The 27,163-nt window shown below is 41.2% G+C and overlaps 1 protein-coding gene across 9 annotated transcripts in view; it reads left to right on the top strand.

Moving 5' to 3' along the window:
• Positions 1-27,163, top strand: part of TMEM117 (transmembrane protein 117) — a 299,671-nt gene that overhangs the window by 137,706 nt on the left and 134,802 nt on the right. For 7 of the 9 annotated variants that reach the window (XM_061639901.1, XM_061639898.1, XM_061639900.1 and 4 more), the window contains 2 exons: positions 4,671-4,770; positions 6,301-6,342. In XM_061639901.1, coding sequence (XP_061495885.1) covers positions 4,671-4,770; positions 6,301-6,342 — 142 coding nt within the window. The remainder of the gene's footprint in view (positions 1-4,670; positions 4,771-6,300; positions 6,343-27,163) is intronic. The other 2 variants (XM_061639904.1, XM_061639897.1) reach the window with 1 other exon arrangement.

Raw genomic sequence — 27,163 nt, 5'->3', positions numbered from 1 at the left:
AAGAGGACAGAAAAAGAATGATCAACCTTTAGTCTAGATCAGCTGTCAACAATAGGAAGCCACAATCAAAGGAAGCACTGAAACCTTCCTCCATTTCTTCTGAAAATGGCAGTGCCCCTTGGAGCCCCAAATGCAACTTCCTCTTGCATTTGAGAGTTGTACTCTACTGCTTGTCTTATGTGTACAGGAATTGGAATGATCTGATACTGTAATGTAATGTAATCTTGCTAGGGTTGCCAGGTCAGAAGCAACCCAAACCCTGAGATTTCAGGGGTGATCCCTAGTGATATCATGGGGGTGGGCCCTAGTGATGTCACAGGGCAGGCACCAGTGATGTCATTAAGCATGATACACTAAGCATCAACCACAGTTGCTTGGAGCATACCATTCAAACAAAAACATTTATCTGATTGAAAATTAAGATAGAAATCTTAGCTAAAAGATGGTGTTCCCAGGTCCAGCTGAAGTGACAGAATCATTCCTTCTCACCTGCTTAGGGATGCTGGGTAGGGAATATTTAATCTAACCTATTTGCTTCTGTCAAGAAGGGTTTAAGTGCCGTCAGGCCAGGCCATTCACCAGAAGGCCATTGTAGGAAGAAGGGAGCCTAGTGTTGTGGAGATAGGAGCACTCAGGCATACAGATGGATGCCCCTGAAGGCTGTAATTCTAAACACACTTATTAAAGGACTAAGCCCCATGGAACTCAATAGAACTTAACTCTGAGTAAATATGTTTAGGATTGTGCTATTGGTAAGGCTTGACTAGGGTTCCTCTGCAAAAATATCCATATCAAAGCAGGTTTGGCAACCCCCATCGTAAAATGCCCTGCCCCTGCCTTTTAACATGGCTGCTCCAAAGTTCTTTACAGATTTGACCCTTCACTTCAGAAAGAGGTTTGAGAAATGAATAAGAGTAAGAAGATTCTCTACTCTTTTCTGCCTACCCTATGGGCTGCTATAAACTCACTTTGACAGCAGCCCAATTGACAGAGAGAAAACATGCATGGTTTTGTCTACCTTCATAGGCAGTAGCTTGGGAACAACAGCAATTGTTGCCATACTGCCCAGTATGTGAATTCTCTTTTACCACCCTCATGCAATCAATAAGGTGCATCATCAGTGAGTTGAGCTGAGCACATAGAACCTCTCCCCTCAGTCTTCTCTTCTCAAGGCTAAACATGTCCAATTCTGTCAGTCTCTCCTCATAGGACTTTGTTTCCAGTCCCCTAATCATCCTCATTGCCCTCCTCTGAACCATGCACCAGTTTGTCTGCATTCTTCTTAGTGTGGTGTCCAGAATTGAATGCAGTACTAAAGATGAGGCCTAACCAGTGCCAGATAGAGGGGAACCAATGCTTCACTTTTGTTAATGCAGCCTAAAATAGCATTTGCCTTTTTTGCAGCCACATTACACTGTTGGCTCATATTCAGCTTGAGATCAACAACAATCCCAAGATCCTTCTTTCATGTAGTATTGCTGAGCCAAGTATCCCCCCAACTAATAACTGTGCATTTGGTTTGTTTTTCCTAGATGTATAACTTTGCACTTATCCCTGTTAAATTTCATTCTGTTGTTTTTAGCCCAGTGCTCCAGTCTATCAAGATCCCTTTGAATTTTGTTTCTGTCTTCCAGGGTATTAGCTATCCCTCCCAATTTTGTATTATCTGCAAATCTGAAAATAATTCCCTGCACCTCCACATCCAAATCATTAATAAAAATGTTGAAGAGCACTGGGCCCAGGACTGAGCCCTGTGGTACCCCACTCGTTACCTCCTCCTCAGTTTGAGAATGAAACATTGATAAGCACTCTTTGAGTCCAATTCTGTAGCCAACTGTGGATCCACCTGATAGTTGTTCCATCCAGCCCACGTTTAGCTAGCTTCCTAATCAGAATATAATGGGGCACTTTGTCAAAAGCTTTGCTGAAGTAGAGATATATTATGACCACAGCATTCCCACAGTCTACCAGAGAGGTTACATGATCAAAAAATGAGATAAGATTAGTCTGGCAGGATTTGTTCTTCATAAATCCATGTTGGCTTCTAGTAATCACTGCATTGTTTTCAAGGTGCTTACAGACTGACCACTTTATAATCTGCTCCAGAATTTTCCCAGTGATCGATGTCAGGTTGACTGGTCTGTAGTTCCCAGGTTCTTCCCTTTTCCCCTTTTTGAAGATAGGGACAACATTAGCCCTCTTCCAGGCATCTGGTGCATCACCCATCCTCCACAATTTTGCAAAGATAATAGACAGTGGTTCTGAGAGTTCTTCAGCCAGTTCCTTCAATACTGTAGGACACAGTTCATTAGTTTCTGGAAATTTGAACTTGTTCAAAGTGATTAGGTATTCCTTGACCGTTTGCCTATCAATCTCAAGCTGTAATCCTGCCCCTTCAACTTCACATTTCCCAGGAGGGTCATAGACCCTCTTTGGGGAGAAGACTGCGCTGAAGTAGGAATTGAGCGCTTCTGCCTTTTCTTTGTCATCTGTTATAATTTTGCCATCCTCACTGAGTAGCTGTACCACCATTTCTTTTCTCTGTCTTTTACTATGGATGTACCTGAAAAAAGCTTTTTTGTTGCTCTTGGCATCTCTTGCTAACCTCAGCTCATTCTCAGTTTTAGCCTTCCTGACACCATACCTGCAATTCTGTGCTACCTGTCTGTACTCTTCTGCTGTGGCCTGGCCTTCCTTCCACTTCCTGTATGTGTCCTTTTTTTTGCTTCTTCTGCTGTCTTCCCCTTTTTTCCTTGGTGGCACTGTTTGCCATTATGCCTTTAGAATTTCCTCTTACTCCCAGTATGTGGGATTATCATGGCAGCTTTACTCCCAGAAAAGCAAATATAGAATTAAAGATTTATATTGGGAAGGTTTTCAAAACACTGCCCCCTTCAACAGGCCAGGAAAATTCAAACTTTTTTGACTCCTCATAATTAGAAAAGCACAACACATTGTAATGGCATTTAGATCTGTAGAGAAGAAGAGACTTTTGCTACTGCTGAAAGCTATAAACTCAGTTTATGAGATTTTCAGACAAGGAGGAAAAAACTACGTTTTTCTGGACTTGCAATGTGTTCTAGCTATTGCCTGGAGGTCAACATCCCTTGTCACTCACAACCCTGCCTTCACTTATTGGCTACAAACCCGAAAGTGTGGGTTAGAGCAACCAGCTATGAGCTAATTCAACAGAATTTGTGGAGGTGTGTGTGATTTTTTGGTGTAAATCTCTTGAACCAGACCACCTAGAAACGTAATTTGTTTAAAATGAAAGCTGAGAGCCTGGAGTTTGAGGTGACTCACCCGGACACCCAGAGAGGGCACAAAATTTCTGGAGTCTCCAGGTGAAACCTGGAGACCTGGCAACCTTAGTGGTAAATGTAAGCACTGCAGCTCTGCTTTCATGCCCCAATTCCCTGCTCAGATTAGAAGTTGTTTATACATATTTAGGGAATTTACAGAAACTATGTTCCCAAAGTGGCTCTTATGTCATCTGTTAGAAATCATAGAATTATAGTTGGAACAGACCTTTGAGGCCACCTGATTCAGTGATAAGAGATTTTAGTGTTTTGGCCCCTGCTCTGTGGAATACTCTGCCTCTTGAAATTAGACACGTGTCAACCATTTTGTGTGTTTGATGCCAGTTTAACATTTTTCTGTTTGCACAGTCATTGCCAGAATGGCTGTGGTACCCACTGATCTTTGTTAGATTTTTTTTGTATTTTATATATTGTATATGTCTTAGTGTGTGTGTGTGTGTATGGATATCAATTCCAGATTCTTCTGAATGTGAAGTGTCTTATAGACAGTCCAAACAAACAAACAAGCAAGCAAGCAAGCAAACAAACAAACAAACAAACAAACAAACAAACAAACATATCCTCTGGATTTTTACTCTGTCTCTTGTCTGGTATCTCTCTGGGCTTTGTGGGAAATATGAAGAGCAACAGTCCATAGAGAGCCAGTGTGGCATAGTGGTTAGAGTGTTGGACTACGACCTGGGAGACCAGGGTTTGAATCCCCACACAGCCATGAAGCTTGCTGGGTGACTTTGGACCAGTCACTGCCTCTCAGCCTCAGAGGAAGGCAATGGTAAACCACCTCTGAATACCTCTTACCATGAAAACCCTATTCATAGGTTCACCATAAGTCGGGATCGACTTGAAGGCAGTCCATGTCCATTTTTTACTCAAAAATACTCCAAAATAAGTTCCATTGACTTCAGTGGGACTTACTCATAGCTTAGTGCCCACAGGACTGTAGCCTTAGGCTTCAAAATCTAGATGTGCTTGCTTATACTTGGATATAGACTCCATTGAACTCGATGGAATTTGCTTATGAGTAAAGATGCAAAATGTCAGTTGAAACTAGGGTCCCAGGTTGAGGTTTTAGAGCACATGATTCCTCCTCCCTTTTAAGTCTAAGCCGGTCTAGGTCTGGCCAGTGCCTGGATGGGAGACTAAGCAGAATCCTTTGTATGCTACCTTGAGTTCTTTATAGTCAAGAAAGGATATAAATGCAAATAAATATCTAGATTGCAAGAAAAAAAAACAGGGCTGTTTTTAACAGCTGAAATATTTTCCCTCCTTGTGACAGTAAAACCAAATTATCTATAATTCTGCAGTAACTGAATGTCTTTATTGTAACAGTATATGTGCTTGCATTTACAGGGCATACATTGTAACAGACTTCATGGGCATCAGGAATGAAAGTTTTATGAAGGTAGCAGCAGTGGGGACCTGGATGGGAGACTTTGTCACAGCTTGGATGGTAAGAGGTTTTGTAAAAAACAAAGTGAAAGTTAAACAAGAAAAATGTAATTGGAGTTTGAAATCCAAAACAGCCAGAAGGCCTTTAAAAGCACAATTCAAACTAAATAAGCCTCAAGGTAACAGTGGCATGATGGATAACAGCTGGATGTTTTTGTTCATTGGAAATACAAAGCTGCCTATAGTCAGAATGACTTAGGTGCTGAATTGTTCCCTTAATGTCAGTTTAAGTCTTGACTAGGAATGCAGAAGCTTATTCCATTGTCATTGTGAAACTGAATAATAAAATAAATATTAAATGTTGTCAGTGACTATATTTTTTAATGGGTCACAGAGATGGCTGACAGGATTTCCACCTGAAATTCAAAGCTCCATTTCCTTACTTGCCTTTAGAAAGTGTTGATATTTTATTTGGTTTACCTTTTTAGTGGCAGGTTATTTATTTATTTATTTATTTATTTATTTTGTTACATTTATATACCGCCCATAGCAAGTAGCTCTCAGGGCGGTAAACAGAATAGGATAAAATACATACATCATAATAATAAAATCACAAAACATATAAGACACAATGAAAACAAAATACAATTAAACAAAATATAAGATGATAAAAAGGATTAGTATTACAAAATTAAAAAGATAAAAAGATTAAAATGATTAAAATGCCTGGGAGCATAAGAAGGTCTTTACCTGGCGCCGGAAAGATAATAATGTAGGCGCCAGGCGTACCTCTTCGGGGACGCTATTCCACAACTCGGAGGCCACCACAGAAAAGGTTAGGCAGTAGAGCAGGTGTGGGGAACCTTTGGCCCATCAGATGCGGCTGAACTACGACTCTCATCATCCCTGGCCATTGGCCATGTTTGCTGGGGTTGTTGGGAGTTGTAGTTCAGCCACATCAGGAGAGCCAAAGGTTTTCCACACCTGCACTAGCTAGTTCAAATTCAAGAGGTAATTCAATGCTGGCATTTTAGTTCTGTTTCCTCTTATTTGTTAGTATGGCCTTTTAAAAAACAACAGCAATATTGTATCTTTCTTGCTTTTGTTGAATGCTTTGAGCTGTAGAAAAGCATCATAAAAATATTTTAAATAAAAATTCTGACTCCTGTCGGCTACATATACCATGTTTGATATAGCATGGCTGTACATATTGTTAGAAATGATGGGAGTTGTAGTCCATTGTCCAAAACTCTTGGAGGGCTGTAGGTGTCCCATTTCTGATCTAAACCATTAGAATATTGTTGTCTGAAACATCTGGCATGCCTATGAACCATGGCCTTGCTAGTAATAAGACTGCAAAATATTGGCAAGGAGGAATTGTCAATACTGGAATGCTTAGCCAGAAATCATTGGGCCCTGTGGTAGAAATAATTCACATAAATGCTGTTTTTGTGTAAAGGAATGGTGTAAGAATGGAGAGCAAGCAGTACTAGAATTGTTGTTTCCCAAGTTGGGGTGTGGAATCATCTATTTTTTCCCCATTTATCTTTTCTCTCTTATCTGAAATGAAAATGAATGGACTGCCTTCAAGTTGATTCTGACTTATGGCGACCCTATGAATAGGGTTTTCATGGTAAGCAGTATTCAGAGGGGGTTTACCATTCCCTTCCTCTGAGGCTGAGAGGCAGTGACTGGCCCAAGGTCACCAAGTGAGCTTCATGGCTGTGTAGGGATTCGAATCCTGGTCTCCCAGGTTGTAGTCCAACACCTTAACCACTACACCACACTGGCTCTTATCTACCTGGAACAAATCAAAACTGGATTTTTTAAAAAAAGGAACAAGGATGCATTTCCTTCTAACTTTGCCATCCATAGCAGAATGTCAATGCCTTGTCCAAAACAAACTACAGCATTTTGATTTGGTGACCATAAAAAAAATCAAGCACATAACAAATCATCTGTCTGAACACATTTAGAACAAGAACTACAGACTTGTTCCATAGATGGATGTTGGCATCTCATCTAGTTTTCCAGCAAACAATTTATCATTCAACTGAATCTCCATGAGTGTGGCCTTCTTTTCATATCTTTTGCCCTCTGGTTTTTTTTATAAGAAAAGGCATTGCATGATTTACCACTTACCAAACATTGTTTGATCATGGTTATCTTTCAGGAAGCTCAGATTCTGGGCATATGATTACTTGTCAACAAAAGTGCATCAGGAAGTGCACCCAGGGTGGTGATTAGAAAACAGCTAATAAAATGTCTGTGATGAACAGCACTATGTGATCATAATTCACTAACAGGTAAAAATCCTTGCAGTTTAAGAATGTACCTAAAGCCAGGAGATATTTCTATCAAACCTTTAAAAGCAGGGAAATTGGCAACTATAGTTGTTGCCACAACTCACTATATGCTGATACGCACGCTACCAAATTCTTCCAAGCTACACAAGGAAGTGGATTAGACTGTGAAAGACTAACCCAAATTGTGTTTGCATATTGACAAATTTGTAGGGCAGTACAATATCTCAGAGAGGAGGTCAGGCCTCCTGCTCCCTGGTGCATTCACTATAGCTGCCCAATTTCCCTGCTTTTTAAAGTTTGATAGAAATATCTGTTGGCTATAGGTATGTTCTTAAACTGCAAGGTGTTTTTTCCTATTAGTACATTTCTCTGCTTTTGAATCTGGGAAGTAAGAAATAGGATCCTGTGCAAGTTTGTTGAGAATGGATTAATCATTTGCATGCTTATTGAATTCAATGGGATTTACTCCCCTGCAATTATGCTTAGGATAAGTGAAACTGACCATTGGGGAGGGTGAGGGCAGGATGAGGCAGGGGAAGTGGAAGGGCTGATGGGAGGAAGGGTAACAATCAGGAGGGGGAGGGGAGGAGGAGGGCAGGTTTGATAATTTGCATGCTTATTGAGTTCAGTGGGATTTACTCTCATGCAATCATGCTTAGGATTAGGGTTGCCAGGCTCAGGGCCTGAGAATGATTCTGTATCTTTAAGAGAAGAGAAAATTCAGCCAAGTGCAGATTTTTTTGCAACACTGTAATGGGAAAAACCACAAGGTAAAATTCTCCCTTCCCCCTGTACAACTTTTAAAGATACAGAAGATCTCTTGGAGGCCGGGCCAGGTGGAGCTCCCATAGAGCATCTAGGGCAGCCTTTCCCAACCAGTGTGCCTCCAGATGTTGTTGGACCACAATTCACATCTTTCCTGACCATTGGCAATGCTGGCTGAGGCTGATGGGAGTTGTGGTCCAACAACATCTGGAGGTACACTGGTTGGGAAAGGCTGATCTAGGGACTGGGACAACTTTTGTTTATAATGACACTAAAGGTTTAGGCTACAGTGTAAATGTTTGTAGTGTGAATATTAAAGCATCACATTTCTTTTCTTCATTAGTACAAGTGTTATTTAGTAGAGATGTTTAAAAACTATATTTGAAACAAGGAGTCTCCTCTCTGCTCTTCACTTCCTCAGCTAGCGGCAATCTGAGACAGAAGCTAGGATAAATCTGTCCGTCTGTCCGCCTGTCTTTATTTTTTTTTTAATGCATTCCTCTCTGGTACAAAATTCTAAAGACTTTCATTTTGGAAGCAAACTTAATTTCTGATTTTTGGATCATAAGATTTTTAATGGTCTCTTTACTTCTTCACGTCATGTAATTCTACTTGACTAGAGCCTATGCAAGGATTCAGACTGTGTACAGTGAGCATTAGGGATGGGATCCAGTGGCCAGTGCCAGTTCAAAAGCATTCTGGGCCCTGGGATCCTACTGGGAGGAAGAGTGGGATAGAAATCTAATAAATAAATAAATAAATTCTGTTGACCTAACAGGCCATATTGATTCAAGTTCATTCTTTGTCCGCTAGTTGCTGCTTTTACTAATTTGTTTTTCCTTTAAAAATATTGATAATTCGTATTTTTAAAGGAAACAATGATATCTTGATAGGAAATATTGATATTTTGAAAAGATATTTTGAAATAAATGAAAGGAAATATCAATAAAATTATTGTTCTTAATATCGATATTTTAAAGGCAGATATTTTTTTTTAAAAAAATCAAAATTTGAAAATAGCTGCAGAGAATTGATGCATAAAAATCCAGTCTGCAATGATAGAGAATAAGTGAATTAATGGAAAATTCGGTACCAGATCTGAATTGGTGGAATTCTAGCACATCCCTAGTGAGCATACATGGAGTCAGTGGGTGACAGGCCTTGCTTTTGTGTTCAGTTTAGTGTGTGTGTGTAAGTGTGTGTGTAACCTATGTGCATTAGTTAAACATTTGCATGAAACCCATGTCCATACAACTGAATTAGGGTTGCCAGGTCTCAGGATTTTGCCCGGCGACTCTGGATTTTTGCGGTCCTCTCTGGCTGTCTAGGTGAGTCACCTTAATTTCTGGACTCTCAGCATTCATTAAAAATAAAATCAAATTTCTAGGTGGTCTAGTTCAAAAGATATACACCAAAAGTCAGCCACCCCCCTGCAACATCTGTAAAATGAGTTCATAGCTGGCTGCTCTAACCTCACCCTTTCAGGTTTGTAGCCAATAAGTGAAGTCAGGATTGTGATTGAAAAGGCAGTACCTAGACCCCATTGCAAGCTCAGAAAACTGTTTTTTCTTCCTGTTTATCTGAAAATCTCATAAATTAAGTAAGTATATAGCTTCCAGTCTTTTTCTCTCGTGTGTGCAGAAGTCAAACAAGTTTAAATTTTCCTAGGCTGTTGAAGAGGGCAGTGTTTTGAAAACCTTCCCAGTATGAAGCTTTAATCCAGTACTCACTTTTCTGGGAGTAAAGCTGCAATGCTAATCCTACATACCCGGAGTAAACCTCATTGAATTCAATAGGTCTTACTTTTGAGTAGACATGGTTAGGATTATGCTGTAAATTGATGGGACTTTTGAGTGAACATAGCAAACAATTGTGTTTGTGTTGTAAATCTTTCTCTCCCCCTTCAGCCCTGTTTTTAAAGCAATTAGGCAGAGTTTACTTAGGTGTCAGTGTTTTATTCTGTAGGAAACTAATACTGAATTAATTTTTTTAAAAAAATGTTCTGCAATTGTTTTGACAATAAACTGTTATATGAGGTGTGGTGAGTAGCCCCTGATCACCCAGAAAACTTTATAGCTCATTTCCATTTAAAAAAAAATGAATTAAAGCAAATTACATGCAGGCAAAGATTATTAAGTACTGTACATCCACATAATACATTTAAAGTACATCCAACTCACATTTAAAGCACATGACTTCCCCTAAAGAATCCTGGGATGTATAGTTTCCCACTCATAGTTATAGTTTCCATCACCCTTAACAAACTACAGTTCCCATGATTATGTGGTGTGATTCATTTGCTTCAAATATGTGTTGAATGTGCTTTAAATGAATGGTGTGGATCTGCCCTAGGTATGATGTGCATTCATTAGTGAGTGAATAGTCCATGTCATCCGTACTGAGCTAGATGGCACCAAATGGCCTGAGGACCACAGTTACTCTTAAATTTATTTATGTATGTTATTTACAACATTTACATACCACTTTATTGTAAAAAATCTCAAAGCGGTTTACAGAAGGAATGAAAACAATACAATTATTGGCAAAAACAGTTAAAGACAGGTATTTCAAAATAATAAAACCAACAATGAGTTAAAACCAGATAAAAACACAATAGCCTACATGCCTGGGTAGGCTAAACAAACATGTTTCTAGCAGGTGCTGAAAAGAGTACAGTGAAGGTGTCTGCCTAATATCAATAGGCAGGGACTTCCAAAGTGTAGGAGCTGCCACACTAAAGAACTGGTTTCTTAGAAGAGCAGAACAAGTACAATGTGGCACCTGTAACATGGAAAGCCACCTTGAACTTGGCCTGGTAGGAAATCAGCAACCAGTGCAGATTTCAGAGCAGAGGTATTATGCGCTGATAAAGTCTCACTCATGTCAGCAATTGTGCTACAGCATTTTGCACTAACTGCAGCCCCCAGGTCAGTGACGTCACTAGGGTTGGTGTCACCCGGTGCAGCCCGCAGCGCCTTCTCCCTGAGATTGTGAGTGATTGTGTGCGCGCACAGCGCACGCACACAGCCAAACAACAGGGCCTGGGAGCGCGCCGCCACCTCGCTGCCGCCGCTTCCACCTTCTAACAGCCAAGGAAGGCAGCCGGTGCGGCATGCGAAGGCTCTCGGTGCCTAGGCAGTGCCTGGGGGGGCGGCTCTGGGTGTCATCCCTGTCTGGTGGTGTCACCCGGTGCGGCCCGCACCTGCCGCACTGCCCTAGTGATGCCCCTGCCCCAAGTCAGGTTGTGCTTCATGGGGATTTCTGTGACCTTGGCTGACTGGCTGCCAGGATTTTTTTTGTTTTGTTTTTTTGTTAGGAATCCTGACTGGTTGTGGAATGCTGAGTTTTCTGTCTTACTCATAGGAAACTTGTGGTTGGTATGGTATTGCATTTAGGCGATCATCACTGTTTTTTGTTTTTTGTTTATACTTGCATTCCATTTACCTTTAACCTCACTCCCTTTCATCCATAGAAGCAACTACAGTGGTTCCATGCACTCAGCTTAACCTCCTTAAACCCACTGATGATGCACCTTGTTGTTTGGATGATGGTTTGTTTCTTGCCCGATAGTGGTAAGCGAGAATTCACATACTGGGCAGCTTGGCTGCAATTGTTATTGTTCCCAAGCTGCTGCCTATGAAAGCAGACCAAACCATGTGTGTTTTCTCTCTGTCAGTTATTATTCACTGGAATTGGGTTGACTGTCAAAGTGAGTTCATAGCAGCCGACAGGGGAGACAGAAAAGGGTAGAGAATCTTCTTACTCTTACTCATTTCTCAAACCTCTTTCTGAAGTGAAGGGTCAAAAGTGTAAAGAAGTTTGGAGCAGCCATGTTAAAAGATAAGGGGAGGGCATTCCAGGCAGGGGGTTGCCAACTGTACTTGGATATGGATATATTTGCAGAGGATCCCTAGTCAAGCTTTACCAACAACACAATCCAAACCATATCTACTCAGAAGTAAGTCCTATTGAGTTCTATGGGCCTTAGTCCCTTAGTAAGTGTGTTTAGAAATGCAGCTTTTGGGGGCATCCATCTTTACTCCTGAGTGCTCCCATCTAACGTCTCCACAACACTAGGCTCCTTTCTTCCTACAACAGCCTTCTGATGATTGGTCTGGCCTGAGGGCAGTTAAACCGTTTTTGCCAGAAGCAAGTAGGCTAGATTAAATATTCCCTGCCCAGGCTCCCTCTTTTAGCTAAGATTTCTGTCTTAATTTCCAATCAGAGAAATATTTTTGTTTGAATTGTATGCTCCAAGCAACTGTGGTTGATGCTTAATGTATCATGCTTAATGACATCATTTGTCCCCCGTGAAGTCACTCGGGTCTGCTCCTGAAATCTCAGGTTTTAGGTTGCTTCTGACCTGGCAACCTTAAACTAAATCCATGTAGAGCTCTCTTCATACGACCAGAAAACTTGGAAAAGCAATGTTCCTGATTTTATAGAGGGAGTGTATGCGTGTACAGTTGTGTGACTGTGTATCGATCCATACAGATGTTGAAATGGAAAGGCATTAGTTCCCCTCTACCTGCACATTCACTATACATAGTTAATATGTGTTTAATCATTGTGAGGAAATATGACAATGTACTCACTTTTGGGAAAGACCCTCTCATACACCAAAAAGTTAACCAGTTCTTTGAACTGAGCTGCTCTTTTATTTCTAACTCTTCTGAAAAATCTTCTAACTTAAAAAAAAATCTCAAAAGGGTATATTCCTCAAAAGGAATAGCAGATTCCTTGATCTTAAAGTACACTTTACAAATGGTCCATTTCTCATATCCCAGTTACAGATTTCTTTAAAAGGATCTATACATTTATCTCAAGCGTGTATTTACTAGGTCTCTGCTGACTAGCAATGGTCTCCGTTTCTGCAGTAATTGGAGTTACCATAGGATTAATTATTATTTCTGAAATTCTGTATCTTTGTGGAGAGAATGCTGAAGTAGCAACTCTCCATGCCTGGTTTCCGATTCATTCTGATTCTTTCTGATTCTTTTTTTTTTTAAAAAAATTTGCCTTGAAATTGATAGTGTGTGTGATACTTTTATCGATCTATTTTCTGTGTGAGCTCTTCAAATGTATATTCCCTTTCACTGATGTTAGGTAGGTGTTGATTGTAACTGACAGACAGAAAACAGCAGGGGGGAATGAGATGTTGATTGTAAGCAGCAGGGGGAAGACACTGACTTGATTATCTGCCTTAATCTGCTCTGCACTACACTTGAAAAGGAATGTAAACAGGCAATAATTACAGACATCAGAGTAAAGATCGATATCAGTGGAGACTCATGAATAAATAGCAATTATAATATTGTAATTATAATATTATAATATTGTTAATTCTCTGCAAAGCAAAGCAAAAAAACCAACAACAGAGATCAGAAAAATGATATAGGAGAAAAAAAGGATCGGTTTGTTAATGACCACTGTGCCCCCCTGCACAGTTAAAAACAAAATATAAAAAGGAGCCAATCCATCCCTAGTGCTGACACAGGCTTGGATCATAAGATAAATGAACAGAAGGATGATTTGGGACAATCACATTGCCCTTTAGCAGCTGCTGGCCTCACATACTGTTCAAAAGGGTCCCAACCCTCTGGATAGGCTTTTCAGAGGATGCAGGTGATTACAGGGGGGAAGGAAGGGGTGGGGCACCTTCCTTCCATTTACATCCATTCACATCTTGGGATTCAAGCCTTTGTGTTTTTATTTACTTTTACACTATGCATGGTATACAGCAGACTTCAATCATGGGAAAATCTATAGGTAGAGAAAGGAGATATGCATAAGTTGTATAATCAGTATCATATGGGCTTTTGGATGAAGGTTACCATGAAAGCATAGATATCTTTGAAGAATGGTGTTCATGAAACTTTTGTTCATTAACCTCTGTGACCTTATTTATCTGTCTGCCCCCTTAGCCCCCCAACCTCCTGTGCCTCTCTAGCAAATCACGTTAACAGTTTATAGGTATTGTAGCACACTTCCCAGGGGCTTGTTAACAATTTTGTGCGTGGTAGCCACAGTGATGAAGATATATTGAAGTGGTGCTTTATATTCTGTGATGTCCTCAAATCAAGGTGATGCTATACGGCAGACAATTAAGAACCTTTGTCGCTGTGATAAATTTTGTTTATTGCAGTCAATGCTAAGAAGTTTCTGAAGTAAGTTAACTTTTCAAATGTCTGTGCTATAGAATGAAGCACAGCAATGATAATGACATTCTTGAATTGCACTTCTTTTGCAAAACACATGAAATGTAAACAGAAATGTTCCAAGAAACCAGCCAGAATCTTGCTATTCAAAGTACATCTGCATTTACATAAAGGGACCAAGACTCACATTGTGTCTGTAACAGCTGGATGCACATTGATTTGTGTTTGTCTTTTATTGTTAAAGAAAAGTACTGGGCAATCTGTAGTAAGGAAGTAAGATTGCTTATTATTCTAGGGCCATGTCTATATGAAATCACTGGTCAGGGATGATGGGAGTTGTCAGAAGTGTAGTTGTCCAGGGTTCTAGGGGGTCTTAGACCCCTTGCGTTTTTGGGAGCAGGGTCCCAGCAAGGTCACTGTGTCTTCAGTGTCCTTTCCTGCTCACTGGAGCCAACCAAAGTAAAAGGAGGCAAGAGCCACTGAGATTACTCTTCTCAATAGCTAACACACTCCCCTTATGGCAACAAAAAAGGGAAACTCAGAAAAGGAAGTTCTTTACCTTATAGCGCCTTGGTACAATTGCCCATGTACGTGCACTGAAAATAGTAGGTCTAGCTGAAAGGCAACACATGGAGATCTGCTTTGATTGTTGCAATGCATCACTAAGGGAAAGTACAAATAAAGTAAGAGATTGAAAGCTCATTTTATTGTATATATTTAGAAGGTTGTATAATCTTGGAAGGGAGAGTGGCTGTGGGAGGGTTTAGTATGATTATCATGAAGGGACCCTGCACTTCTGAATTTGCCGCTACACTACTGGTTGTAGTACAACATCTGGAAGGCAACAGGGTCCCCAACCCTGGTTTGGTGTGTAAGCTGTTTGTAAGCTGTTTGTTTGTAATGTGATCTCTGCCTTGAAGATTGATACAGCAGAATCAAAGTTGGTGTGCATGTTCAAGGAATCTTCCTTGAAAATAAAATGTAGGGATGGAGACGAGTGTTGAACTTTAAATGGAGAATGGTGTCCTGAATGTGCACACTGATTTTTATTTCAGTATCTCGGTCAGATACCATATTATAGTATACTTTGTATTTTTTCCCCCAGGCTTGAGAAGCAGGTTTGAGAAATGAGTTGATATTTGAACCTGAAATGTAGAATGTTTTATGAATGTATTTACCACATTTCATTCAAATATCCTGGTGTTCATTGGAGTTTCTGCATTACAAAGAAACCTGCAAACAAATGGAATGTCAAACAAGCGAGCTTCACCAACCGTAATAGATTCTTCTGGGTATGTTTTAAGGGGTGATTAATGGTGGCATATCACTAGTACAAAAATGCTTTTTCTCCTTTCTCTCTCCTTCCCTTCCCTTTTCTTCTTATCGTTGTGCTATACCCTGCCTCCAATGACGTTAGGGTTGCATCAAAATGAGTCTATTTCATTTTACCCATCCAACTTGTCTATTTGAGATGGGTCAGGCTGAAAGATGTTGATTGGCTCAGGACCACCCAGGGAGCTTCATGGCTGAGCAGGAGTTTGGACCTGATTTCTTACTTGCAAACACATTGCATTTTATCTAACTGTGCTCCTCCATGGACCTAAGGCTGTTTGATCCAGTAAAGGCCTCTGGGAGTAGAAAGGCAAGGTGATTTTTGCTGATCATTCCTTCCCTCCACATATGCCCTCAAATCTGCTCAGTGTTTGTGGGATACAGTGGGAGGTGGCACAGGAGGCTGCTGGAGAAAGGGGGAATTTGCGATAATCATCTCTCCCCCTCTTCCATTCATGGAACCTTCTGCTGGATCAAAAAGCCTTCTGTTCATGAAAGGACATACAGCAACTTGATATAATCCATTCCCTTAGCCACTACTAGCTCTTCAGAACATCTTTTTTCCTTAGTATCCTGATGAATTCATGTCAGAACTTTAATCTCATTTCTGCTTCTCTAATGAAGCAAATTGTATTTATGGAAAGCAAAGAAGAAGAAAGCATTTTCTACTCATTGCACATTATGGTTATTTATTCATTAAAATATTATCAAGACTTAAGAATATTCAAATACCCCACAAAGATTTGTGTCAGCAGCAAAAAAATAAATCAAATAAACAAGTGCTGCCATTTTGATGGGAATTCCATGCCAGCTCAGGATGGCAGTTGGGGAAGCCCTGAAGTGTCAGACTTCCATTGTCACCGACTCACTATTTTGTCAAGAAATTGGGCATGACAATTTAGGTTACGATCAAAGTCAGTCTTTCTGATTGTTTTTCTTCCTTTCCGATATAATTGAATTTGCAGCAGCATCTGAAGTACAGTGTAGCTAACAACTCCGCTGTACTTCAGAGGTAGAAATGAAATTAAACTGTGAAGCGTGAAATGAAAAGAATGTAATGGATAAGATACAGAACTCAAGTTGCTTTGTGCAACCGACACTGCACAGGGATGTAACGAATGACCTCATTAGAGGCAGTGAGGTGCTATTCATAGAAGCAAGCACAGTACCTAGTATGTCCCCTGTTCTTGTGTGTATATGGGATTTCTTTCTTTCTTTCTTTCTTTCTTTCTTTCTTTCTTTCTTTCTTTCTTTCTTTCTTTCTTTCTATCTTGAAGGATTTCTGTTTAGCTAATGGTTTAGTGTGCTAACTCAGTGTTTTCCAAACTCTGTGTAATGATACACCAAACATTATTAGATCTTCTGTATCATAGGCCTCATCTGCACCATACATTTAAAGTGCTATGATACCACTATCAACTGTCATGGCTTCCCCCAAAGAATCCTGGGAACTGTAGTTTGTTAAGGGTGCTGAGAGTTGTTAGGAGACCTTGATAACCCTCACAAAAAAAATAAGAAGTGAGTCCCCAACTACGTGTTTGATTAAAGGTGGGTTCCAGGACTGAGTAGGTTGAAAGCAACTATTTTTAAAGCAAGTCAACAGCACTTAGTAAAAAAGGTTCTAGATCGCTCACTTTTGATTCATCTTGGCATAAGTGCATAGTTATCTCTTGTGGGAAGACTTCACACTTACATAAAGAAACACAGAGCATTAAACAGTGTGGGAGGAGCAATTACATCCTTTTCTCCATGCTTCTTTAGTCCTATTCAAAGAATGCATGGAGAAATAAAATGTGGAGGGGCCAAGGTTCTCATCCCTATCAGTTCCATCCCCTGTCTTCATGCATTGAGTAAAAAGGCCTGAAAGGGAATTCTTTGTCCATTCAACTTAACACACTTAGAATCCTCCCTGTGATTGAGAACCATGATCATTGGCTTCAATATACAAATTATGGGGTGGAGCCAGCAGGAACAAGGACATTGGCGGCAGGGCTGGTGCATATGGTTTGATGCTGTCTGCGCACTTTATTCTTTGAATACCTAAATATGTCTGTTGTGACATATGAATGGAAACTTGAGTACCTCCCACTATTATTACATATGCAAGTTCCCATTGTACATTTCATTGTGCCAGCTTGCACATTTCATTGCAGGAGGAGGTGTGAAAACTGCACTTCAGAATGAGGTATAGAGAACAGGAAGCTTGAGTCAGTTGTTCCTCTTGTTAATACCTAACAGTTGAAGCAGCTCACATTCCATTTTTAATGACCCAAGATATTCAGTGAGAAAGTATCTTAGAATTCTTTGTGCCAACTGGGTTTTTTCTCTCCTGAGATGATGATGATGATTTTAATTTATTACCCGCCCTTCACCCTACAGTCCCAGGGCAGGTTACAACAATTTGAAAACACAGCATCAAAAACAAATGAAAACAAATTACAATCACAAAAGTAGGGTGTGTCCTTAAAATATACTTCAGGTGTCAAAGGTCAGGATAAAAAGGTGTGCCTTCATCAAAACTGTAAAGTGAAGGTGCCAGATGCATCTCTCTGGGGAGGGAGTTTCACAGCTAAAAGGCTACTGTGATGTTCCTGTATTAGTGTATATATGGTAAGTGCTGTTTGTATAGGAGATACATGGTAAGTGGAATGAAAGAGGAGGGGGGAGTGAATGGGCAGTAGAATGCTGGATGATTGGCTGAGTGTTTAGAATGGCTGAGAGTATAAATGGAAGGATGTCAGGTAAATCTGGGTGGATGTGAGGTGGAAGGTGGACGTTGTGGGTTGTTTTGGTGGGTTTTTGAGAGGAGATTGTGTGGAGAGTTGGTGGATATGAGGAGAGTGTGGAGTTCGGATTAATACTAAGACAAGTACCAGAAATAGATGAAACCATATGCTTATGTGCCTTTATAAAGTAATCTTGTTAACTTTGTTATTTAATAAATACTGTATTTGGTTTACCAAAGGCCTGATCCTTGGCTGGGGTTTCACAGACCAGAAGGGAGGGTAAGGTAAATACCAAGGCTGAAGAGTGACAAATGGTGGCAGCGGGGAAGGGAAGAATAACACCACAAGTATTCAGAGCAAACCAGAATTATCTGCATTGATACAAAGGGATTGGGACAGCTTAAGCACGCAGTCACAGAGGTAACCTGATTGAGAGAGACTCAGGCAGAGTCTCTGGGAATACTGGTTATAGGATGTGACTGGTGGTGCTGCCTAGCAGGGGGATCTGGTGAGGTCTATGGTAGAGCGGGGAGAGAAACCATAAAAAAGGACAGTCCGGACTGGTGGAGTCCCTGGTGGTGCCTAGTGACAGGCAGTAACCACGAGCAGGTAGGAACCTGACAGGGAGAGCCAGGGAAGGGCGTCACAGCTACCACCAGGAATGCTCTCTCCCAGGCCACCCCCAAGCTTCGGAGGGTGGTGAAACTACCAAAAGGTTCTCCTCTGCTGATTTTAACACCAAAGAGGGTCTGTAGGGAAGGAGGTGGTCTTTCAAATATTTTGGGGCTAAGTCATATAGGGATTTAAACACGAATGTAAGCACACCGAGTTGGGGTCAGAAATGATCTAGCAACCAATGCAGCTGTTTTAAAATGGGGGTTATGGGAGATTTAAATTGAATCCCAGCCAGTAATCTGGCTGTTGCGTTTGGACCAACTGAAGTTCATGAGTCAACTTCAAGGGGAGCCCCATGTAGGAATGCATTGCAGTAGTCCAGTCTGGAAGTTACCAAAGCATGGAGTACTGTGGCTAAATCATCTCTGTCCAAAAGGAGCCATAGCTGGTGAACCAGCTGGAGCTGGGAAAAAAGGCACTCCTAGCTACAGAGGCTACCTGAGCCTCCAGTGACAGTGTTGAATCCAGGAGCACCTCACAGCTATGGACATGCTCCTTCCAGGGAACCCCATCCAGAATAAGCAATTTCCCCAACTCCTGGACTTGGAGTTCAGGACACATAACACCTCTGTCTTTTCAGGTTTCAGTTTATTGGCCCACATCCAGCCAATCACCACATTCAAGCCTCAGCCACCTCTCTCAGTTAAGATGGAACAGAGTGGTAGACTGCATATTGATGATACCTGACTCCAAAGCTCATGAAGACAGCTCCCAGTGGCTTTATATAGGTGTTAAATAGGCTGGGGGACAAGGTGAAACCCTGCAGAGCATCACAAGACATCTCCCATGGCACCAAACAGTGGCCTCCCATAACTACATTCAGGAAATGGCTCTGGAGGTTGGACCAAAATGCTCCAGAAGGATACCATGTATCAAAAGCCACCAAGAGATCAATGAGAATTAACAGATTCAAACTCTTCCTATCTCTCTCCTGACAAATGTCATCAACAAGAGCTACCAAAGCTGTTTCAGTATCATGGCCAGGCCTGAAGCCAGACTGGAATGGATCCAAGTAATCAGTTTCTTCCAAGCATGCCTGAAGCTGGACTATTATCACCTTCTTGAGCACCTTGCCCCAAAAGGGAATAATCTCCACTAAGTGATAGCTGTTTACTACTCTTGGGTCCAGGGAGGTCCTCTTAATGAGGGGACACACCACTGCCTCCTTCAAAGCAAATGGTACTTCTCCCTCCTTCAATGAAGCATGAATCACTGGGTTGACCCATCCAGTCAACCCCTTATGTCTCACTGTAAGAAGCCAAGATTGGCAAGTGTCAAGGGGGGCAAGTGGTTGGCTGCACTTCTTCAAGCAGTTTCTCCACATCCTAAGGCCTCAATAATTGAAATCAATCCTGTACAGTGCTCTGGATGCCTCCATTGGACATGCTATAACTGTGGCATCCCACTGTGTCTGAATCTGGACAATTGTGTCCCCAAATTGCCTCTCAACATTGTTACAGCAGGCCACTGAGGGTGTGAGAGAACCGTCTCTTGGCCAGATGACAAAAGCCCCATTCATCACTTGGAAAAGCTTTGTCAGATGGCTACTTGAGGGAAGAATAGTGTAAGAGAAGTAAATTGTCTTTGCCATCATCACCGCCACATGGTAGGTGAGTGGTGCAACCTCACCCGTGTTTGGTCAGGTTTGGACTGAGATTTGCATCACCTGCACTCCAACTGCCAACCCTCCTGCTTCATCACACACAGGTCACTAGAGTACCCAAGTGACCTACATGCTCCACAGCAGTGGTGAAGACACTCAGGAGCTATTGTGTCAATGGCTTTATAAATCTCACCTTACCATAATGACACAAGAGCCTTGACAGGAGTGCCAGCCAGAAAATCACCCAGAGCATTCAGGAATCCATTAGATTCCGTAAATGCCCAAGGGTGAACCATCTCAATGGATCCCTGGTATAAGAGCTCTGAGAACAACTTTGAAATCTCGAGTATGTAAATAAGCAGTTAGAAATTTGTTTCTACAGCCTGTTTTATAACCATGCATATACATGGAAGAAGTCCAGGGGGCAGGGAGACAGTGTTAACATGTCTTAGGACATGATTATTTTTCAGAATTTTTGAATTATTTTTCTTCCTCTAAGCAACTATGAATCCTGCTTTTGATGACTGTTTCATTTTTCGGTTGAATAAGGTGTTATTGTCTTTTAAAGGTGCAAATATTTTACCTGGAAATATGTTAAAGAAATGAAAAATTAACAATACTCCAAATATTAAACACTTATTGTCAAAAAGGTACTATCAGGAATATATGGTAATTATGAGAAGATACAGTTCTGCACTCACATGCTATGTGATGCTTATAAAAGGGAGATTGTGTGGGTGTCCAGTGTTAATCAGAGGCAACACTTGAAATAGTTTTCAGCTTGGAAGATTTGAGAACAGATGGCTAATTTACTTGTTGCTGTTTCTCATAGAATCTATGGCTATTTTCACAAGTGATGATTCAACCAGCATTTGCATTGTCTGATTCTGTAAATCAAGTGAAAAGTCTGCACTGACTAGATTGACCATTTCATTTACAAATGCCTTCTTCTGCATCACATTAATGACAGGATTCCTTGTGTCTCATGTTAGTGACATTCACAAATGATACTAAAACATGTTTCTGATATTTATAATAATGCTCTGTAACAGTGTTGAGGAACCTGTGGTCTCCAGATGTTGTTGGATTTTAACTCAGGCGAGTGCAGTACCCTACTCCACCATCCTCCTGCTGCTACATTGTATATCTAGCACAGTCTTCTCTGACCTGGTGCCCTCCAGATGTTTTGGACTATAACTCCCACAGTCCCTTACCAGTGACCATGCTGATGTGGGCTGATAGGAGTTGGCTTCCAACAACATCCAGAAGATCACAGATTCCCCATCCCTGTTCTGTAACAAAGAGCCATTTTATCTAGAACTGGGGGTGGGAGGAGGTGCCCGTTTCCTAAAAAATTACATGGAGAAAGTATAACCCTTCCATTGTAGCTGGCAAGTATTGATATTTTCTTGTAAGTACTGGATTGATTCCATAAAGGAAGCCACAGACATGAACTTACAAGATCTGAACAGGGTGGTTCATGACAGATGCTCTTGGAGGTCACTGATTCATAGGGTTGCCATAATTCGTAGTCGACTTGAAGGCACATAACAACAACAACAACAAACTGGAAATGGCACACTCACCAGCCTCCTCAACAAATGTGACAAATTGCATATTGAAGGAGCCTGTTTCCAATGTTAGAGTAGTAAGGCTGATATTATCATCAGAGAAGGATTCAACTGACCATGCAAATTGAGCAGAAGAACTGGAATGGCTTAAATGGATGATCAAACAAAGCCTCCTGCGTCCCCCAAAGGGAGGGATTAGCAGCAGATGACAGAGGCACACACAGCAAAATTCTTCTTTGATCTGTAACTCTGCCTCAGCTTGTTGAAACCTGAGAGAGAGAGAGAGAGAGAGAGAGAGAGAGAGAGAGAGAGAGAGAGAGTATATGGGGATGCTAAAAGGTAGGTATGGAAAGTGAAAGTTTAAGTGATACAGGGAGAGAAGGGAAGAATATTTCTGGAAACAGAATGTGTGAACTGAAAATGCTGCTTTTAGCTAAGCACATCATCCAGACAGTTTTATTTCAATGCTGAGGTAGAGTGACCATATTTCATTATGAGTCCTGATTTTTCCTCTCCGCCCCCTCCCTCTGCAATAAATCCATAGCTCACTGGTACAGCACTTGCTCTCCATGAGGTTTCCTGGTTTGCAGTGGTGTGGTTAACTCACACAAATGATGTGGAGACTGTTTCATACCACCCCTTCTTGCAACTTGCCCTTTGGCAGGAAATAGCACTGAATTCAGTCCCTTCGTTGATTAAGCCAAAGTACCAGCCGTGCCCTATAAATTGTGACAGAATGCGTGTGTTAAACAAGTATGTTTAAACCAGTATGCTTAACCTGGCTGCTTTGATTTGGAGAAAAAAATAGCCATGTTGCCTACATTCAGAATGTGCTTCCAATCCAGATTATGGCAGTACACTAGTTTTCTGCTAATAATTGATCCCTTCTGGCTGCATTTTGCCTTCAAATGTGCACCTTTGGGTGCAAATAGCAACTGGGGAGGAGGTGATTTTTCAGCAGAAAGATGGGACAAATGCTAATTCATATTGGGGCTCAGCAACTGCATTTTCTCCAAGATAAAACCAGCTAGGTTTAGCACACCTGGGTTTTTTTTTCATCTGTTCTAATAGAGGGACGGGAATATGAGTAAAATAGATGTTGGCAATAAATGGATTTGTACTGAATTTCATTTGAATATTGCATTTGATAAAATGGCCTCGATACACAGCAATCTAATCTTGTCTTTGCTCAGTTTTTATTATTGTTATACATGACTTAGAATGGGAATTTCAAACACTTAAAATGATAGAAAGGCTGCAGAGTTCCCATACAACTTTTCCGAATACCTGTTGAAATCCCCATTAAAAAGCTATTTGTGCATTTTCTTTACAGTGATCCTACTCTGCAAATCATGAAATGTATTGCTGCCCTCCTACACTTGAAGAAATAAAAATAGGTTTGCATTTAATCAGGGATGATATAGAATTGAATAGCACAACAAGGTTCTGAAATAGGTACAGAACCTTCTTTGAGCAGCCAGATAGAGAAAATTGAATCCCGTAACTAGGAGGCATCACTGGGCTTGTAAGTAATTTTTTGTGCAGTCTCCATTTCTTCTCCTTAAACATTCTTAGCAGTAGGGTTGCCAGGTTCAGGCCCTGAGACTGATCCTGTATATTTAGGAGAAGAGAAAGTCAGCCAAGTGCAGGTGTTCTTGCAATACGTTAATGGGAAAAACCACAAGGTGGAATTCCCCCCCCCGCACAACTTTTAAAGATACAGAAGACCTCTTGGTTGCCAGGCCCAGCCTCCAAGAGGTCTTCTGTATCTTTAAAAGTTGTGCAGGGGTAAGGGAGAATTCCATCTTGTGGTTTTTCCCATTATAGTGTTGCAAGAACACCTGCACTTGGCTGACTTTTTCTTCCTCTAAAGATACAGGATCAGTCTCAGGCCCTGAGCCTGGCAATCCTACTTAGCAGTATAGTTTCTTTTTCCATTGCAGTCATATCTACTCACATGCTTAGCAGAAGTGGCTTGTCAGGTGAGAAAGCTGCCGCACTAGCTTCCAGCGGGTGTGTCGCTCTTGCTTACCAGGAGGGCAAGGCGTGTGAAGGGTGGTGTAATGCACACACACTGGTGGAGTCAATCCGACACTCCTTTTTGTGTGTTTGCACCATGCTGACCTCCCCACCACCTCACTCCTCCCACTCTTCTTCCTGGGTAGGAACCCATCTGCTGGGAAGCTGGTGCAGCACCCGTGCCCCCATCCGGTGAGCTGCTTCTGAGGCTTAGTGGTTTAATAGTCATTTCCACAGGAATTCCTAGGATGTTATTCTGTGAGAATTTCCAAATGCCTCTAACAGAGAATTCCCAGCTCCTGCACCAGATGACAATGTCCAGGGTTCTTTGGGGGAAGCTGTCACCTTCTGTAGTGTAGGTATACCAAGGAGAATTTAAGAGGGGCTGAGGCACATCATGCAGGGAGGGTCTGGAAAGTAAGGAGGCCACTTAGTCAAAAACAGAGATTGGAAGTGCATCACCAAAAAGAGAGGGCAAAAGGGGACACGGACATGGATAAGCGAATTTATATGTACAGGTAAAAAAGTAGAAATTATTGCTAGCATGTAAATAGAAATACAATACATTTCACCATAGTGGAGAAAACTGTGACCAGGCGACCTGTGTGCCTGCTCAGTCGGTTGTTCTAACTATTCATGGGCAACCCCCTGTTTTTCTTGTTGCCATTCTTTATTTTTCAACTGGATTTATCTCTAAACTAAAAAAAGAAAATAGATCAAATTTTATAATTCTATTACAGACCCCATAAAACAAAACACAAAAGTCATACAATTTATAGCATAAAATGAGTTAAAATATATAATAAATATGTAAAGTAGGAAAGAGAAAAACAATCCAAACTGCGCCTAAACTGAATTTTATGAATCTTTGTAGTAGGAAAAAGAAATCTAGCAACTGTTTCCATTATTGTTTGGTTTGTATCAGCCAATAAGTAAACCAAATAGCACGCCAAATAGTTCTTCCTTGGACCTCTGCTTTTTGGCCTTTTGGCTAGGGTCAAGGGTAGATGAAATGAAAATGAAAATGAGGATATTGCACATTTTTATCCTTCTGACCACAGACTACATTGCCATCAACTTGTCCTTTACTATATTTATTCCTGTGTTGTTCTTAGAAAAGGTTACCACAAAACTGGCTGAAGCTTGCCTATGGTTTGTCTGAATAATTTATCTGAATAACATTGCCTGAATAATTTGTATTTGAAAATGGTGTCAAACAAATAAGCCCATATGCATTCAAAGTGGTCATCTCATGGGGAATTATACACATGCTCACATGATATTTTAATCAGCTTTAATGGCAATGATGCACCTGCTTAAAGTCTTCAGGATACCATTCAAATATTCTGAGTTCCATTCAGCTTTCACATCTTAATATGCTTTTTGGTCTGTGTCTTTGTACTAAGGATAAATGTGCCAGTGCTGTAGGCATCATCCCCATTGTACTTGTGGTTTGTCATTCAAAGGCAGCCCACTCCTGAGCTTAGAGGCAGATTAGAATTCTCCCAGTACCTCGATGCCTGTGCGTGACACTATCTGCGCAATCCGTCTGGAGTTGCCTTGCAGTCTACTGGGCTTTTAGTATAGGTGGCTCAGTGAGGTCCACATGTCAAAATTGTCAATAAAATTTAAATGGTCAACTAAATCGTATTGAGCTTTTCCTCAGAGCACACAAAAGAACATAGAGGAACCTAGTAGAGGCTGAAAAGATTGACAGAAAGCACAGCAGGGACATGACCACAGTTGCCACCTTCATGAAGACTATACTTTTGCCAGGCTATTAGAGCAAATTACAAAGCGTACAGTGGGCCAAATCAGTGGTGGCTGTAAGTCCATTAACTTTCACTGAAATTCCCCAGGGGGTGGGGGAAACCAGTAGCCTGATATTATGCTCTTGTACATGCTAAATATACTTCTGGACATATTTTTGTCAAATGAAACGTGTACGTTTCCAGCTGTAAAAAAATGTGCTCAGAGTGTATTCCATTATGTTTGATTATATTCTTTTGACTAAGATTCCTGTTACATAAAGCTTGTTTTTTTAAAAAATAGGAACTATTTCCTCATAATTATTAAGGTATGATGGCCAGAGAGATAAGTTGGGAGCTTTATCACTCTCAAGGCTAAGATAGCTTTTCCAGTAGAGATCACTAAAAAAAAAAAAGGTTGCTTGCTTCTCTCTCCATTTTGAGTCCTTCCAGTGCTACTCTACTCATAGGAACACAGAAAGCTGCCTTAGAATGAATCAGACCATTGGTCCATCCAGCTCAGTACTGTCAACACTGACTGGCAGTGGCTCTCCAGGATTTCAGACAGGAGTCTCTCCCGGTCATACCAGGAGATGCTAGGGACTGAACCTGGGGCCTTCTGCATGCAAAGCAGATGCCCTGCCACTGAGCTATGGCTCCTTCCCGACTCAAGCTGTGAGGTGGTATAATAATATATCTCGAAGCAACACAGTGCGTAGAGAAAGGCCACAGGACAGAGGAGGCGCTGACAATGAAAAGCTTTGAATCTTGGGATGGGGTTTGAGGAGAGAAAAGGAATTGGCTTGGTGGTTGTCACAGATGTAGTGTGCAACCTGGCGGAAGATGTAGAAAGGGGACCAGTTGAAGGAAAGTGAGAGCTGATAAGCTTCTGCCCAGCAGAGAAAACAGTGAGGGTTGTATGAAGTAAGGAAGAAGATTTCAAGGTCAAAGTGTCAGAGAACATCAGAAACAGAGGTTTGGAAATGCCAGCAGAGAGAGGTAAGAGTCATACTGGTGGGAGAGAAAATACGAGTTTATCAGGGCCATTTTGGATCACTGATTTCAGAAGGAAAAGCCAGCAAAGAGGAGGCTATAGGAGCCTAAACGAGATATGAATGGTGCTTGGAGATTTTTTGTCACAGAGAGGAAAGAGCTGATGCTTCAAAAGATGAAAACAGGAAACATGAGGACAGCTTGGATGTTGGAAGAGAAGAAAAGTGAGGAATGAAACATGATCCCCATCATTGTAAACTTTGGAGGTGTTGAAAGATAACCCTATCCCTGGCAGGGAACAAAATGATGGGAGGCAGGAGGGTCTGGGTGGAAATCATGTTCATTTTGAGGAACTGACCGGACACTGAGGATAGTCTCCTGTCAATTCCATTATGGTTTAACAGTAAATTGGCTGCTCCACTTCTCTTCATGGCAAGTGTTTTGGAGCCCACCTTCATCTACCCCCTCCAAGGGAGGTGCGGAGGGTGGCAACATGAGAATGGGCCTTTTCAGTGATGACTCTCTGATTGGAGAGATGCATCTGGCACTATCATTATC

The sequence above is a fragment of the Rhineura floridana genome, chromosome 8 (genome assembly GCF_030035675.1).
Source record: "Rhineura floridana isolate rRhiFlo1 chromosome 8, rRhiFlo1.hap2, whole genome shotgun sequence".
NCBI classification, from domain to species: domain Eukaryota; kingdom Metazoa; phylum Chordata; class Lepidosauria; order Squamata; family Rhineuridae; genus Rhineura; species Rhineura floridana.
Note: the sequence above shows the minus strand (reverse complement) of the source record. Positions and strands in the feature narration are given on the sequence as shown.